General features: G+C 37.8%; 1 protein-coding gene across 4 annotated transcripts in view; it reads left to right on the forward strand.

Moving 5' to 3' along the window:
• Positions 1-17,920, forward strand: part of znf618 (zinc finger protein 618) — a 69,733-nt gene that overhangs the window by 43,447 nt on the left and 8,366 nt on the right. For 2 of the 4 annotated variants that reach the window (XM_067969638.1, XM_067969641.1), the window contains 9 exons: positions 1,054-1,131; positions 1,639-1,683; positions 6,163-6,252; positions 7,941-8,021; positions 10,606-10,695; positions 12,017-12,103; positions 13,356-13,397; positions 13,659-13,742; positions 16,495-16,572. In XM_067969638.1, the coding sequence (XP_067825739.1) occupies positions 1,054-1,131; positions 1,639-1,683; positions 6,163-6,252; positions 7,941-8,021; positions 10,606-10,695; positions 12,017-12,103; positions 13,356-13,397; positions 13,659-13,742; positions 16,495-16,572 (675 nt within the window). The remainder of the gene's footprint in view (positions 1-1,053; positions 1,132-1,638; positions 1,684-6,162; positions 6,253-7,940; positions 8,022-10,605; positions 10,696-12,016; positions 12,104-13,355; positions 13,398-13,658; positions 13,743-16,494; positions 16,573-17,920) is intronic. The other 2 variants (XM_067969640.1, XM_067969639.1) reach the window with 2 other exon arrangements.

Below are 17,920 nucleotides of genomic sequence, written 5' to 3' on the forward strand. Positions count from 1 at the left end.
GAACATTTCCATTCCGTCTGCAAGTGTGACCTTGAGCCCCCTGTCTCTTGCCGCTTGAATTCCCTGAATCACTTCCACTCTAACCTTTTTGTCTTTGGTCTTCTGCACTGTTCCATTGAAGCTCAGTGCAAACTCAAGGAATAGCACCATATCTTTTCCTTGGGCACTCTGCAACCCTCTGGATTTAACATCGATTTTAATAATTTAAGACGTTAACTATTTCTGACATTGTTTATGGTGAGGGTAGCTGGCAACGTGGAATGAGTGTTGTTGTCAACGGGGGATTTCTTTCAAGCATATTATAGGTCACTCCACCTATTCGTCCTCTTCAGTGTTTTTTTTTAACCTTTGTTCTGATTCTATTTAAATACTTGTTCATTTTTTCTGTTCTGATGAAGGTTTACACCCAAAACGGGTCTGTTCTCTTCACTGATACTGACTGGCCTGCTGATGGTTTCCACAATTGCCTGTTTTTTTTTGATTTCCAACATTTGCACTTTTTTGCTTTTTTAATTTTGCAGTGATTTATGATGTTAGCCAGGGTACCACATTCTGATCTGTGTCTAACAAATTAAAAAGGCCTTATAGCCCAAAAGGGACAGGACCATTCATTAATAGCCAAAAAGGTTTTTAAAAAAAATCAAATGGAAAGGTTGGGAAAGAAACTGGCTCCCCACTCATTGTTGCAGAGAACAACATTGCTGCCAGTGAGCTGCACTGCTCATTTCAACTTAATTTACATGCAACTTTACTGCAGCATTATGCTGTATCTGCAGCCATGCTGAATACTTTTTTTCTCTTGGTTATCATTTTGGTACTGTTGAGTTTATGTTAATATCAGGAAAGGGGAAAATTGTGCCCAGAGCTCTAGTGAGAGGCTAGTGTATGTGGTTTAAGTCATAAATGTAAGGTACTTACAGAAGTTAGTGGCTGGTATTCTTCACAATAAGTGAAACTCTTGCAACTTGGCCTTTTTTTAAAAAAAAATTCTATCTTACTGCACCTGAACAGTGAACAGCCACTGTATATAGTCTGACTCCTTCTTTGTTTCAGGGGCCTATATATGTGGTGCCTGTGGGAAGAAGTACAAGTACTACAGCTGTTTCCGGGCACATGTGAGAGCACACCTAGGTACATGTTTATTTTTTTTAATGCATTTATTGGTTTAACCCTTTGAGTAGTGAATTTTTCCTTTACAACTTTCCAAATGTCCACATACTTTGTCATCTAACACCTTCAAAACTGTGGATTCCAAATCCTAAACATTATAAACTAGAATTAGAAGATTCTATGGAACCTGACAGCATTTCTTCATTTGCAGAGTTTGTTGAATAAAATTGAAATGTTGTAAACTTGTTACTCATTTTGGAGCAAAACTGTTCCTGTAGTACTCAAAGGGTTAACTGCAGTAATAGTGTAGCTTTGATATTTATCAGCCAGACTGCATCAAAATGACATACTGCAATACTTTTATTGTTCTTTTGTAAAGCTACAGTATTTGAGTAAGTAGATGTTATTCAGCACATGCATCATCTTCCAAATGTTTGTGAATATAGTTTGGTGTAACAAATAATTGGACATACTATTTTATAATGAGACTGAATTAAGAATATTTTTTTTAAATTTTCTTTTCCACAGAAAATGAAACTTCCTCTGCATCAGCTGAAAGCTCCCCACAAGCAAGTGAGTACTCCCAAGTGCTATATCTTCATTTCTTAATAACTATTGTATTCTCTCTGCCATTTGAGCATGGATGGCTGGCTGGCAGGCAGTAGGGTCTAGTGGTGAAAATTTAGTGTGAGCAGCACACCAGGGTGTTGGGTCAAAGGATGAAGAGCATCAGAAAAGATTTCATTTCGAGGGCAAAGCTATGTTTTGAACATAGGAAGAACATAAGAAATAGGAGCAGGAGTAGGTCATATGGCCTCTTGAGCCAGCTCTGCCATTCAGTAAGATCATGGCTGATCTTCAACCTCATCTCCACTTTCCCGCCCGATTCCTATTTCCCTTGATTTCCTTACAGTCCAAAAATATCGATCGCAGCCTTGAATTATACACAACAACTGAGCATCCGTAGCCCTCTGAGATAGAGAATTCCAAGATTCGCCACCCTCTGGGTGAAGAAACTCTTCTTCATCTCAGTCCTAAATGTCTAACTCCTTCTCCTGAGACTATGCCCCCCTAGTTCTGGACTCTCCAGCCAGGGGAAACAGCCTTTCAGCATCTATCCTGTTCTACTTCACTGTTGTTTTAAAACAGGACTTGATCAGCCACCAGATATATCAACATAAGACTGATAGGACTTGAAAAGATGATTAGGAAGAAGATGGAAGAGAGTGCAAGATGATGAAGTCAGTTGCACTAAATAACAGGACTTAAAGCCAGAAATTCCTCTAAAGAAAAAGGTACATAAATAGAAATACATAGAAGTTACAACACAGATATGGGCCATTCGATCTAACCAGCCCATGTCAGCGTTTACCCTCCACGCTAGCAAATAGTTCTAATCACATTTGCTCATTCTGTTCCCATATCCCTTCAAACCCCTTTTTCTTCATTCACCTATCAAATCCAATCTTAAATATTGACATAGTTTCTGAATCAACCACTAAACTGGAAATGATTCCCACAGCCTCACAACTGTGTGTAAAGAAATTTCTCTTGCTGTCTGTTCTAAATCTCTTACATTTAATCTTGTATCTATGGCCTCTTGTTTTCGAGCCCTCAACTCCTGGAAACAGTCAGCTTCTATCTATCCTGTCCAATCCTTTCATAATGTTAAACACTTCCATCATATTACCCCATAATCTGCATTGTTCCAATGAAAAATGTTTTTCTTTGTATTTGTATTTCCTCACACCTGAGTTATTATGGCTTTTATATTCTGTACCTCTTGTGATAAAATCTAGAATTCCATTACCTTGTTTAACAGCCTTATCAACCTGAAGTGCTGCCTTAGTGTCCTGAGAACTTGTACCCCCACAGCTCTTCCATAGCACCAAGCCTGCCTCTCAGTTGCTGTTACTGTTTTTCCAAAATGTACCACCTCACACTTAATGACGTTGAATTCCATCTGCCACCTTTTAGCCCATTCCCCCATCCTACCAATATCCCTTTTCTAAAGAATTATCTATACCTCCTAATTGTGACAAGACTCCCTCTGGGCCTATATGCAAATCATTGATAAACACACTGAATAAAAGTGGCTCCAGAACTGAATCCTATGGGACAAAACAGTTTGCGTGGAACAAAAACTGCAAGCTGAAAATAACTTTACCCAAGTCTGTTTTCTTAGCAGAAGTATGCTCAGCTAATTTGCCTTCACATAAAGCTTTCTGCTTTTTTTGGCAACTAGTTGATGATCTGTGGATTTGCACCCAGGGTGGTCAGACCCAAATGCACTCTTGTGAAGCGGTTTTAGAAGGGGGATATTTGGATCAAGTTGCACAAATGTAATTCTGTCTCCATTTTAAAATGAAACATTCTTTCCTTATTTTTATATATTTCCATTATAAATTCTTCTGTCCACATTTCTAATGGGAACTGCCTTTGTAGTCTTACCATGCTGTTATTACACCCACCCACCAATGGTGGCTTTGCAGCACCTCTACGGAGTGGAAGATGTAATTACAGTGTGGTAAGTTTACATAGACTGTTTTCATTATCAATGTTGAGAAAGGCATTTATAATTGAATACTTTAAAAGATCAAGATATCTTCTATCTATTAGGAGATAATTTCAATGGCATATTTTGCCAACAATGGACATGTTATTTTAGGTCATAGCTAGTATCCTGAGTTGCTCCAGACAGGGAAAATGCTTTATAGAAAAATACTTGAATCTTTTACTTTTCTTTTAAGAAACTTTCTTTTATGACTTTGGGTCCCAGTGGAATTACCCAAGTGTTTATAGTCATTAATGAACAATGCTTGTTGCACCATCAAAAAAAAGTTTTAAAAAAACCTACACATTTTTACCCAGCATCCCCCAGGATTAATACAATACATATCCAACATTGAGGTCTAAATTTAACCAGCATTGGATGAGACCAAACTACCTAGTTCTTTTTAAAATATCTGAACTGTTATATGTCATGTTAACATTATTAAGAAGAATATTTCTTTTATGATTTTTATGCTCATTGAAATACTGCAGTTCCATTTTTATAACCTGGCTGTCTGGTTTATCTTGTCTCGTTGTAGATTATTATTATTGGCGGTTCCTTAATCATTTATCATGCAATTGGAAAGGTTACCATCCAGACAGTGGAAATTCTAGCAACATTGTTCTTTTTAAGGCAACCAGACAAGTCCAATGATCACCTCCAGCGCACTCTTCTGTAGTTCTGCCATAATTTTGGAATCATACCTCTGTCCTCTCCCCCCCCGCCCCAATTGTTTCAGCTCTGTAAATAACACCTGGAAACAAATCTTCAACTTGCTGTTCATTTTGTCGGATTCGTTATTTTGGCTGCTGTTCGTCTTTATCCAGTTTTTAAAATCTGCACCATAAGTTTTTCAAATTTCTTTACCATTCCTACATGCACTTTTGACATTGATGCTCAATTTTTGAAGCTGCTTTTTGCCTCGTTTCAGTTCCTCAATTGAGTTGTGTGTCAAATCGGCAGCATTACTTTAATTGAAATTGCAGTTCACACTTCTTGATGTCTACATGAGTCGAAGTCAGCAACCAGATTTTAGAAATGTATTCATTTTTGTCTCTGTTACCATCCTAACACAAAACAAGAGTGCTGTTCTCATTGAATTCCCACATCATGTAACTTTTTGCAATAGCCAGTCTACTCTAAGCTCTCCCAGAGGAGATGGAAAGTAGTAATGTAAGAAAGGGTGGTGTTGCTGAGACGCCACATTTTACCAGTGAGACTTCTAAGTCCCATTTACATTCAAAACGCAAGAAACACATGCAGTTCAGGTCAGACAGAACGTTGAGTATCGGATCATGTTAGTCAGTCTGGTTGTGTGTTGATTTGACTCCTGGAATGGGAGACTAATCTTCCAGGCACTTCTGGTCGCAAACCAGGAGAAGGGTACTTTGCATTCATGCGTTTTCGCCTACGGGTCAGTGTATGCCTCACGCAGTGAAGTTGGCTCAAGTATTGTGCAGGTTAACCACCAAAAAAATACATTAGCCTGCAGGAAAAATGTAGGGACTGGAGCTGAGGTTTCTTCTTCAGTATATGATTTGACTGCTTTCATTGCATGTACTGTCTGGCTGGCTGTTTGGTATTAAGTGTTCTAGTTCAGACCAGCTGAAAGAGAAAATTAAACAAGTTTTGAGGCTGCATGGAGCCTCTGTCTAATATTTCTTCCCATTTTCTACCACGATACATACGCACGTGTGTGTGCTTGTTTGTGTATAATTTCTTAAGCAGATGGAATGTGTGTTTAATCTCAGTTTGTAGTAGGGTTTGTCTCTGCAGTAATAACACCAGAGACACAAATTCCTGTTGACTGTTATCCCCATCCCTTGGGAAAAAAATTTCCTCTTGAAAACGCTGACCCACAGACGCCAGCCAATCCCATCTTTCCCCAGTATCTTGACCTAATGACTATTCTTTGTGTATGAGCCTGGACAGTGAGTGTTGACAAGTTATTTGATTCTTCATTGCGAATTGTCCAGGAATCTCCCGGAATGGAAGATGAATCTCCCGGGCACTGCTGCTAGCAGCCCAGGGGATAAGTGATAGCACTTTCACTTTGTGATTCCCATCTGTATACTTTCTTCGTCTTCTCACGGGCGACCCCTGGTTCTCTGCAACATCAAAAGCGCGTGCAAAAATACTCAAATACAGGGGGCCCAACCGTTATAAGGTAAATGCAATAACATTTTCAAATTGTGGGCAAATGTCATGTGATCAGTTGTCGCATGATCAAATGTCCATGAATACGTGGCAACCAGAGTTGGCAACCCTATCCCACCACCACCTACAAAAAGCTTTGTTAATGAGCAAATGTAGACAAGGAGAGCACTGTGGGAAGAGACACACATGTAGTGCAGTAGTAGTCTCAAAAAAAATGAAAGCTATTTTGTGAAAGTCTGCAGTATAAGAACTTAATTCCCTAAAGTTATGGAAGTGTTTTTTGGTTTCGGAAATGGGAAGTAAGCCAAGTTACTAATGTTTTTTTCTCCCATTATTTCCAGAGAATTTTAGATATATGTGTGACATCTGTGGCAAGAAATACAAATATTATAGCTGTTTCCAAGAACACCGGGATTTGCATGCAGTAGATGGTATGTATTTGCAAAGTAGTTGCTCAAGTTTCTTCTGGATTAGGGAAGATGCACATAGCTAAAAATTGGTGCTAAAATAAATTTGTTGGGGAATTTACCAATTTTGAAATTCCACTGAATACTAAAATCAAAACATTGTACAAGTAATAAATGCCAGAAAAGTTGAAAATGCCTGAATTTAAAAGAAATCTCAGCTAGTTATTAGTTGCTTTGTATCTTTGTCTGCAATAAAGTAGTGGAGACTTGTATAAAGCACAGAAATCATAGGAAACTTGTGATTCTTAAAATGTTTGAGAATGGCATTACATTGTTTATTCTTTTAAATTTAGCCTGGATACTAAAGCCTAATACTGTGTGTGAAATTTTCATACTTGTGTCCAGTACATTTAATTATAGATTTTGTCTTTAAAATTTAAATTATGTACTTTTGAACTATATAACAATAAGATGGGAGTAATTGGGGGTGGCAAATAAAACTTATTACACTATGTTAATGTTAGTGCTATTTTTCATCTGGCATATCAATACACAAAATCCAGGGACAGTACTGTAAATTACAGCTGGATTCTGCACAACTTTCTTTTCCAATCACTCAGGAAGCACTTCTGAGGGTGGGTAGTGCAGTGGGTTACCACAAAGTCCTTTCACCTCTGGAATCTGAAGGATAACCGTGCCTTCTCTCTGCTGACTCTAAGTTCTTATCAGTTTAGCTACTTTTAATCAATTTCCTAATGTGTCTGGGCCCACAGCACAAAACTTTCTTCAAATTGGCAGCCTCACTCCAAAGTGAAGATGGTTGGCATGGAAAACGTATATCTTCACTCTGCTGCAGTAAACAGCGCTCTTCTGAGTTTGAGTTTGAGGCTGAGGCACAATGTTAGACAGAGTAAAGTGAACTTCATTGTGAATCTGACCATTCAGTACCTGACCTGGGAGTGCTTAATATTGTCACTGAGTGATCAAAATGGGGTGAGGGGATCAAGTTGCCTTTCGTCATATTCACATGATACATCATAATTGTAAAACTGTTATTTAAACGGAAAATGAAAAGTAGTGTCCGTAAATATAAGGTTTGTTTTGTTCAAAGCTATGTAAAGATTTGCATGGAGGATGAACTTGTATGTAACATTTACCCGCTTCACTGTTGAATTCAGATCACCCATTTTACTCTACCAAAATTTGTTTGTATTAAATCTTGTTTACAGTCAACAGTTTCAACAGGCCAAATGACAACGTATTTGATTTTACCCAAACTGAACTCAAATTCAGTTGAATGAAAGTGACCCTGAACACCTTTCCCTGAAAGCTGCTAATTAAAATCTTGACATTTACTTTGTAGGCATTGTAGACATCAATCTGCAGTGCTGCGATGTGTACACAACTAAGACTCTTGGTTTACTTGTAGATTGTAAATGCTCATCTTACGCAGTGAAATTAATTATGACTATAGTAGCATTCACTTTATTTGGTTGCTTCTGTAGCGAATATTGCAGTGAGGTCATTATATATTACCGTTACATGGCGCTGATTCTGGAAGGGTACATCCCCACCAATAAAATCCAAAACATACTTTGAACTGTCAGGGGAAACTAATTCTTATGGGGTAGGAAAGCTAGTGCATAAATTAATGCTGTTCCTTCGGTGTTGTGATGTTAAATAACTCTAATTAACCTGTTTCTTAATTATAGATCCTTATGATCATGCAGTTGAGACACCAGCAGAGGTAAAAACTGAACAGGTGGAAGAAACTGTCCGCAGCCCTGGATCAAGTATGATTTCTTTTTTTTAAGGGTAAAAAATACATGCATTTTGGAGGTCTCCATACAGTTTCATTACATGGTACTTCTACATTGACACAAGGTTGATCATACAATTAAGTGCATGCTGGAGACCACGTGCATTGGAAGGGTCAGGGTAATTTGGAGGTGCCCTTCGTACTCAGCTGAGTCTAAGAAATTTCAAGGATCCTGCCTGCATGGGGGTGTGGGGGGAAGGGGAGTTGCCTCAGGGTTAGGTTGTCAGCATATATGAGGCATTTAAGGAATGCAAGAGAACCTTTGATAGCTTATGGTGTTCCAAGTTAACCAATTGTTATCTTCCTGTGAGTATAGTAGGTTTCTAAGAAAGGGCTCCAGGCTTAGTCTGTACATGAAACGTTCTGGTTGGACTGTGTCCCACAAGTGTTTCTTCTACATGCTATGGAGGGGATGGTGTTTTGCAGCTATTACTGGCAGCTGTATTAGCTTACAGGTTCCATGGGGAGCTCTTTCTCCAGTGGCTAGGCCCAATAGGCACAGACCTCCTGAGCCTGTAGGAATTAAGAATCTCATTTAGCTTCAGGACTGCTGATCAGAATGTCTTAATGCAGGCAATGACCAGAATATGTGTAGTGCTGTGATTTTCTGGCCACAGCCCCTCCATCAGTCATCCTACTGAGAGGTGAAATTTGTGAAGTATTGTGGGAAGTTCGGTACTCTCCACGTATTAAGATGTCCCTTTCACATTCTACTGCAAGTGGTGTTTGTGAGGGTTTGCTTCCATACCTGTCTCCATTCTTCCTCTGCTATCTACCAGCCCAAGTCACATTCCCTGGCCTTCCTGTATGATTTCTTAAATGCGTAATGCAATGGTGGGTTGGTGCATTGTTGAATAATATTGACTAAGTGAACAAAAGGCTATGATGGTGCCATTGGTACCAGCGGGTAATCTAAAACACAGACTGCAAATATGGACAGTTTCAGAACAGCTTCTGTGGGACTATAATCTGATATCTTCAGTGACACTAATGTAAGAATTTTGTAGAATAAGGTGGAGATTTATATGTATTTTGTGTTGGGCACCAGTGATCTTGAATTATGGAATTCTGCTGCAGATGTGAGCCTGTGCATAGCATGCTCCGTTAATGTCAGCTCAGGAAAACTTTCTACTTAGATTTATCTGCTTGCAGATTGTCTACGATATAGTTTTAAAAGTGAAAACAAAAAGCACAGAGAGCATCAATACATCTTTGCTAACATCTCACTGAAATATTTTTGATGTAGAATTCAGGTCACCTTTAACTGTAATTGTAAGGATTTAATTTTCTTTGAAACTCTCCAGTAGGAATGATGAGATCCAGCACATTTTGCTGCAGCCTAGCTCAGTCTAGTCCATTAAATCTGCGGGAGGAAATAATCAATTTTTGTTGCAGTTTGCTAAATTGCTAATGTGTCGGATTGCCTTGGCACAATGATATTTACTACTGCCACATAATATTAAGACAAATTTGGACAGAAGTACATGTTTTTATTTGGCCATTGGGAAGAGAGCGGTCATCAGAATATGGCCTCTGAATGTGGCAATCATGTTTGAAATGATTTTCCAAAAAAATCTATTATAGGTGTTTTAGCCCAATGACATTTTTAACGCTAGAGTACTCATGATATTCCACCAGGCTTATTTTATTGAACATGAGTCAGATAATATTTTTTGTATTAGCATGAATCACTAAAATCTTACTTTTGAAGGATATTTTAAAATGTGAACTACCTAGGGAATGACTTAACTATGCAGCAGGCGTCTATTATCTCTTTCTCTAGTGCTGAACACTAAGCTGGAAACAGCAGTGTGATAACAGTAAAATGATTCAGTTGAAAAAATGCAAAGGGTGTGCAAGCCAAGGGAAATTCACAGCAGTGGCACATAAATGTACTGAAGTTTGTAGCAAAGTAAAATTGGATTGAAAGTTGGGCTTAGAATACACTCTTTTATTCATTCATTGATTATTTGAGTTCAGATTCTCACAGCATTTTAATTTAAATGTCATTGCCAAGCTGGACATTTTAAAATTGCTGGTACCCACTATGTGCCATAATTTTTATATTTATGTATATAGTATATTAATTAAATACGGCAGTGTTAGAATTGGAACATTTTCAAATTTATATCACAGTGTACGATGAATTCCAAAAAGAAAAGATGCAGTGCTGGGTGCTTTCAGTCTCTCCATCTACCTAAATTTACCTGCTTGCATCTGGATTATGCTTTGTTGAAGGAATGCAGTTTCCTCACCCATGGATATTTTTATTACTTCCAACAACATCACTTTACTTTTGTGCTGCAGGAAAGGAGAGATTTTTGACTGGTTTTCCCCTCGTTCCTGATGACAAACTGGCTGACGCGAATTTAACTTGCCATCTAGGGAAAGTTAGAGTATAACTGTCAGCCAAGACCATGATTCTAACTCTGATCTTGTAGTTGGATCATGGTATTTTTCTCTAGTTTATCATTCTTGAGGATATTAAGAGCTTTCCCACTAAACATAAGAACTGAGAGCTGGATGTTAGTTCTCACTATTCTGTTTTACTGTTCCAGAAACAGGTAGTTACATCTGTGAATACTGTGGCAAACGGTACAAGTATTACACTCCTTACCAGGAACACGTGGCTTTACATGCATCCTCTGGTATGTATGTATGTATGATGTTCCAATCCTAAATTTGCACTTGGTGTAAGTGAAACATTGTAGGATCATGAAACATAAAACTAATTGAAGCATGCAGGTAAACCAGACCCTCTCTCCAAACCTTTGGGAATGTGTAAAAGTGTGTGTGTTAGTGAGGGCATATTATGGACAGGGTGTTTGATCTGGTTCCTGTTAGGGGGAAGTCTCCATAATACTAAGTAACTAGAGAAGGCCAAGTTAAATTTATACACATACAATGTTTTCATGAAAATATTAGTGACAGAAGTAAATGGAAAACATACTTCTTCATTTCATAATTTGATATATTTATTTTAATTTTGTTTGCGATAGAATATTACATTATGCCAACAATTCCTTTTCTAAGATAATAAAGATTAAACTTAAAAAAAAAACATGACTTCCATAGGATGCTGCCACCAATGATGGGAAGCAATGTGTTCCAAGTGGGTTCATTTGATTGATGGTTTTAGAGGCACCTGTTTTGTTTTAGCAAATTGAAGTTCCATTGATCCATGGGGAGGCAGGGAGGGAGAACCTTTTAAGTGTCATTTATAGGGCTTTGAAAACACACTTGAGAGAGATAGGGATAAGCTTATCCCTGGAGTTACATTCCCCTTTAATAAAAACCTGATGGGGATAGAGTAAACAGCTCCCTCACCTGATTAAAAAGCGTGCAAGTCTCTTGCCTGATTTCATTAGATTTCCCACTTCCCTCAGCCCTGTGGAGACCTTTCATTTCAGCTCTGCTCTTGCACTGGGATACAATTCCATTGGCAACAGTAGATGTCTGTTATGACCATACAAAGGAACATAGTGAATCCCACAGATTGTCATCGAGGGTCAGCATGTAGTCCAATAGGGAAGCACCCAAGTTGGGAAAAGTTATCACCAGCTGGAAACTAACTTTTCCAGTTCTGGGACCTCCAGGTCAGCATCTAGACCAGTCATCTGCTAAGGTCAACAAAGCACTTACTTGGTTTTATGGGGAAGACCTAAAATAATGGGTCTCCATGGTGTTAGACATATTTCCTAATTTCTCCACATGGCCAGTGAGCTTGACTGCCTTAGGAGATGTACAGCATTCATGTGGCACTTTAGCAAACAGATAATCCATACGTGTTCCCCAAAACTGAGAAGTTGCACTTCAGGAAGTTACCTTGTTTTGACTGTAAAAAATTAAATGTGACACAGCTTCTGCAAAAAAACAAAGAAATGGTCCACATAATGCTAAATTTTTCTTCATGGCATAATATATTTCCTAAAAAAGAAATCTAATAACATTTCTCAAAAAAATGTGCAGATGCAGAGAGTCCTCTTATCAAAAGAAGTGAAGCTAAACCACCAAATACATGTGAAGAAAATAACAACAGTTCTCAGAATTCTAGTGGTATGTACAATGTATTAAATATATGTGTCGCACAATCCCTCAAGTGGTGCATCATCATGTTGAAAGCAAGGGAATTGTGTAGTGATTTGTTGAATGCATACCTTTAAAATGTATTTAATTTAATCTATTTTAATTGCCACAGAAGTTTAACTATTAAATCAAGGAAACGACGATCAGAAATTTCAGTCAACTTAAGTGCTTACATTGGCGGGAATCGTGCATGGAGGTGCCAGAAAATCACAAATTCTTCAACTCCTTGCTTATTACCTGCCCAACATTGTACATGAAATTCCAGCCGTGGTTCCCTTCTGGCTTTTCACTCTCGAGCACCAAAGGTGCCAGAATGTCATTTGCAGTGCAAAATGCGTGGATGAGAAACTTTCATCGTCTGGGAATTTTGGAGCCTAAATCCCTTCCCTATATTGCAGACAAAAAGGCATCCATTTAAATAGATGCTGGAGATATTTAAATGAATGTCAGCTTGTGCAGTCGTTGCACGAGGTGGGCCGCAACGAGGGCAGGAATTTGCACTGAATAGTCAAAATATGCAAATCTCCAATATCAAGAGCAAACGGCCATTAAGTGCAGAGATTGGATACTCAGCACAATAGTTACCCTGTTTTTGCATGCAAAGTGAAATTTCCAAGCTTATAATTTAAATGCTTTCACTCTTCTCTGGGAGGCACTTCCACAATTTAATACTAGTTAAAGCACTGGTGAAACCCCCACTGCCCCACCACAGCTAGTAATGGAGAGGCTGGGGTCAGTACTAATTTAGCACAAGAGGTGTTGCTTTAAGATTTTGTGGCTTCCACTGTAGTACATCCACAATGTCAGTACCTCTACCGTGAAAACTATATATCAGTCGCCACAGTGCCAATCACAAAAAAGATTAATAAAAATTGGACTTGTAGACCCATAACTCTAAATAGTTTTTGTGCCATTTTAAAGTTGCTGCTTTGTATTTTGGTGAATATGTTACAGTAAACTACTCAAAAAGAAAACCAGTAAACTTGGCTGTATTCACTTTGTTAGCGATTTTCTACAAGTATAGTTTGTTTTGTAAAATATAGCAGTATAACTAGGAATGCATATTTGTATTACAGAGCAAAGTAGAAACAATTGGACATTTTGCATGTTACAGCATCACTACAAACTTAAATTGCTGTTCTTCGGCTCTGCTCTGTTTGTGTATTGCATTTTGAATGCCTCTTTAAAGTAAATGTACTTATCTCCCTGAAATGTTTTACAGGAGGTGCCAGTGTACAGAAGTCAGGTCTTACTTCTGTGAAAAGTAAGTCTGAATTGATATTGTAGAGAACTTGTTTGTTGCAGTCAGTCTTTGCTTTAACTTTTAATGGAAGATTGATATTTCAAACAGCAGCAAAATGTATTCTTACAAAACAAATAAATCCTGTTTAAAAATGAAGTGAAAATCAGTGCTTGAACTTTTTTTTAAAAAAAGAAAACATAACTACTGTGATTTAAAAAAAAATTTGCTTGTGATAAAATTATGGAAATTGCATACTAGGTATGGTTTGTTTAATGTTTGCAGATGGCTCCACATGTCAGAGCTGTGGAAATGAACATAAACACTGCACCTGCTTAAGACAACAGGCGCATAATAGCAGAGCAAGAGGTAATCATTTTTAGAAAGTGTTTGCTGTACAAATTAGAATTTTAAAAAATACAATCTATTTACAACTCTAAACTCTGCGTTCTTCACACCTCCAAATCATTCAATGTAACAATGAACATATGTCCGTTTGCACTGCAAGTTTATGCATAATTATGATAATTCACTATCTTGTAAGGTTTAACTTAACCCAGATATCCTTTAGATACCAAATAATAGGCTAAGCCATCAAGACGGGAAAGTCATAGATATTTCTGCTGATTCATTGTGACTCGTATTATATATTTCCCAATGCATTATATAGCTGGCATAAATGTAGTATACAGCTGTATATCAATCACTGCAATTTTATGGTTGTGAATTCCTTAAGAATTCGATTTGTGTGTAATTGCATCTGTTGTTACTGGATTAAGGTGTGAAAAGACAGGTTAATGTTTTGTGAGGAGATCCTTTGTTCGGACAGTTTCCAACAAAAACATTAAGCTGTCTTTTCGGAAGCGAGAGGACCTGCTGGGCTGTATGAACAGTCAGTATAAAGCAAAAATGAAGATGTAACTATACATCAGATTTTAGACTAATTTATCTTCTTTTGGGTACTTGCTCAATTTTTTCCTCCAAAGCAAAAAGTCAACAATTGTACATCTAGAAACTCTATATGATGTTCAGGAAATTTGTGAGCTCGCTGCAGAAGAACTTTTTGACCTGAAGTAAAGTTCTTGTCTGATTTTGCCACACAAAGAATATCATGTCAGAGAGGGGCACATCCAATACATTTTGTAGGAATACTTCGAAAGATATAAGCTTAGAGTTAATATGTTTGATTATATTCGCCCCACCCCTTCTCCCAGTGGAAGTCAGGCAGTATGTTTATCGCATTTACTTGACTTGACTTTGGCTGAGCCCAGCTGTTTTTCCGGGTATTGACCATTTACATGTGTTGGACGAGAGTGTGCAGGACTACTGCCTCTAATGTGACACTCATTCCAAACTAGGGGCAGGAAGTTGCACAGTGTTGCAGACTTTAAAGTCTTCAGCAGTATAAAATCCAAGTGTTATTTTGGCGTGCTATCGGATCCTCCAAACTTAAGATGCAGTCTCGCAACCCCCATCACCCAGTTTCGTGGGTGGTTTTCAGGCAGTTGTCATGCTGAAAAAATTGTGCAGCAGGTGTTACGATGTGACTTCCAGCCCAATTCTTTCAGCACCAGGAGAGGCAGATCATGCGCAAGTGGAATGGAAACCTAGATTACAGATTTCCATTCCTCTTTCCTGTCTCCAACAACCCAGAAACCAGCAGGTTATATTAATAAGTTGTCATATTGTTTGGAATTATGATCTTATCAGTGCTTCTTCACCTTTTTCAGTTTCTAAACACTGATTATTTGAATCAATTTGTGCAAAATACATTATCTCCAATGGATGCTGAATAACCAAAAATATAGTTCCAAAATAGACTACTTCATGTCTTAATTCCTTTTTTTTAATAATATAACATAGGTGGCCCAGTGATGCAGTATCTGGTATACCAACTTGCAGTTTCATAGCTGCAATTCCTGATGTGCTACCTTCCTGCTCTGAGTCTGAGGAGGTACTACTTCAGCAGGAGAAAGGAAGTGGAATGAGTCGTCCCAAATAACCCTTGTACACCTCCTGGTGGCCACCTACAAAGCACACTGGCTGTGGCCAGAGGGTTTTCCCTGTCTGCCTTGCTCAAAGAATAGACGTAGCAGAGCGTAACATAGATAAGGGGAGTTTCGGGGTGGTCAAAAAGAACACCAGGCTATCAATTAAATATAATGTTCCATTTAAGATCATAAGTCACTTCAGTAAGCATCTAGCTAAGTAAAGCTGTAGGTGTCTGAGTACTGTTACTTCTGTCCAAGAAATTTCCTTGGGATTTACCAGTTAAACAGCAGTTTTAAGCGAATTATCATTAAATTTCAGTACAAATGAACTGGAAAAAATAAGTGCCATAGACTGTCCATCAAAGCAAGCAGAACTTCCCCAATGTGCGATCAAACATAAAACGATTTCTGTCTTTGTTCAGTTGTTGCACATTAGTGAAAGTCATGTAAAATAGTGAATGGCCTGAAAGATCATGCAGGGCAAATATTGATGCCACCCTTCAGTGGTTTAAAGAATTTTCCCCGCCTTCTAGTGGAATTGAAGCATTACAATTTTTTTAAACTTGATTTGAACAAAAGCATGTGTTTGGTATTAAGTTAAAATTCCAATTGTTGCTTAAGATTTTAACTAGATATGTGTATTTTTGAGAAGACCTTTGAGATGCTGTGACTAAATAGTGCGGTGGTTATTCTTACATATTTAAATATTGTGTCATGGTGGGTGTGGATTTTCAATAGTAGATTCAGTTTGTCATTTTTTTATATATAGGTATTTTTATGAAATAAATTTTCCATATGGCTTTGATTTTTCAGTGTTTAATTTTATCTCCTATTTTTTTTTTCTTCATCCATATTTAATTTCTGCATCCATGCTGTCCTTGGTTAGAAGGGCAGGATGACTTTATAGTGGATGTCTCAATGTCGATGTTTACTTAAGCTCATGAGCATAGTTTAAACGAAACTTGCCCTAGAGGATCTATTTAAGGCTGGTGAACTTTGCCCCTAGGAAAAGCCAGTCAAAACCGGTCAAGGTTAAGATTTGAATTTGGTGTTTTCATTTGGGAGCGCAGTACTCCATTGTTGCAGTGACTTCACCGTTTCTGATCTTTATCTTTTCTGTTCCACTTAAGAGCAATACACCTGTGGGGCATGTGGAATTCAGTTCCAGTTTTACAACAATCTAATAGAGCACATGCATTCTCACACAGGTAAGTGTAATTTTTTTCCTTGATGTTAGCTCATTTGGGTATTTAAACCCTTTTCACCACAGATAAGTTCCAAGTTCCATTTGTTGTACTTATCAAATGTTGTTGCACAGGAATTTTATTTTATGTTGAGAATGTAAAGCTTTACAAAATTGCATTTATCCTCATATTTTCACAAAACACCCCATCAGATCATATTAAAATTCACATAAAAACCTGTAAATTTCTTGGCTATCCTTTTGGACATATTTCCAAGACTCATCGAGGTGAGGTGGATTTAATCAGAAGAAACAAAACTTAACACAAGATCAAGGAAGGAGAGAGAAGGGTTGCAACTTGGAATTCAATGTTAAGAAATTATGATCTGCAGAGGAAAAGTCATATGGGGCCTGCTATCTGAAAATCACCTCTAACATTCTTAACTTAAAAAAAATTATAAATGCAACTCTACAGGCATCTTTTAATATATAATTCTTTGCTATAAATAGTTCTAATTTTTAACTTGTCTGGTTTCACTTACATTCTAAACAGGTATGCAAAAAACAAGATCTATATTGAAGAGACAAGGTGGTGGTTGGAGAGGGTGTATAGCTTCCATTTATTTTATTTATGTAATATGTTGGAAGTAGTAATCATATTTCCATATTTTACAAATGGGGAGTTGAATAAAGCATTTTGAATACAATTAATTTGTACTTCAAAAACACTATTATAATTTTTGACAGTTGTCTCACATAAAACAGATCAAATCTGGACTGCCTGCTAAATGCAGATGAGTCAAATTTAAAAATGTACGCAAATGCACACACTTGGCTACACTCCTGACGATAGATGTGCATTTTTTTTATTCGTTCATGGGATGTGGGCGTCGCTGGCGAGGCCAGTATTTATTGCACATCCCTAATTGCCCTTGAGAAGGTGGTGGTGAGCCGCCTTCTTGAACCGCTGCAGAACATATTCTGGATTTGGAATTATCTATCTTTGTGTAACTTCTCATAATCCTCTTGCTTCAATTTGATAGAATGTCCTTAGGTGTATTGGTTAATGAAGGCAGTCTGGAAAGCGACTCCAGATAGATCACTTGTCTCGAACAAGGACCTTTATTTCATTTGACATAAGGTCATGTATCCTTTATTCAAACCTCTTAACATTTGTGATCATAAGTATCCCTCATGGAAAACCGCATTTGGCTCTTGTTTCAGCATACAGGGCTAGTGAGATTTAGGTATGAGTTACTGATGAACCTTGCCTTATTTGTCATTCTGATCACGTGGTACTTATGAGCATCTGGTTCCAGCCAAAGGTTCTGTCCAAGTTTCATTTGAGTCAGGAAATCGTATCACCTAATTTT

Source organism: Heptranchias perlo, chromosome 31 (genome assembly GCF_035084215.1).
Source record: "Heptranchias perlo isolate sHepPer1 chromosome 31, sHepPer1.hap1, whole genome shotgun sequence".
NCBI lineage: Eukaryota > Metazoa > Chordata > Chondrichthyes > Hexanchiformes > Hexanchidae > Heptranchias > Heptranchias perlo.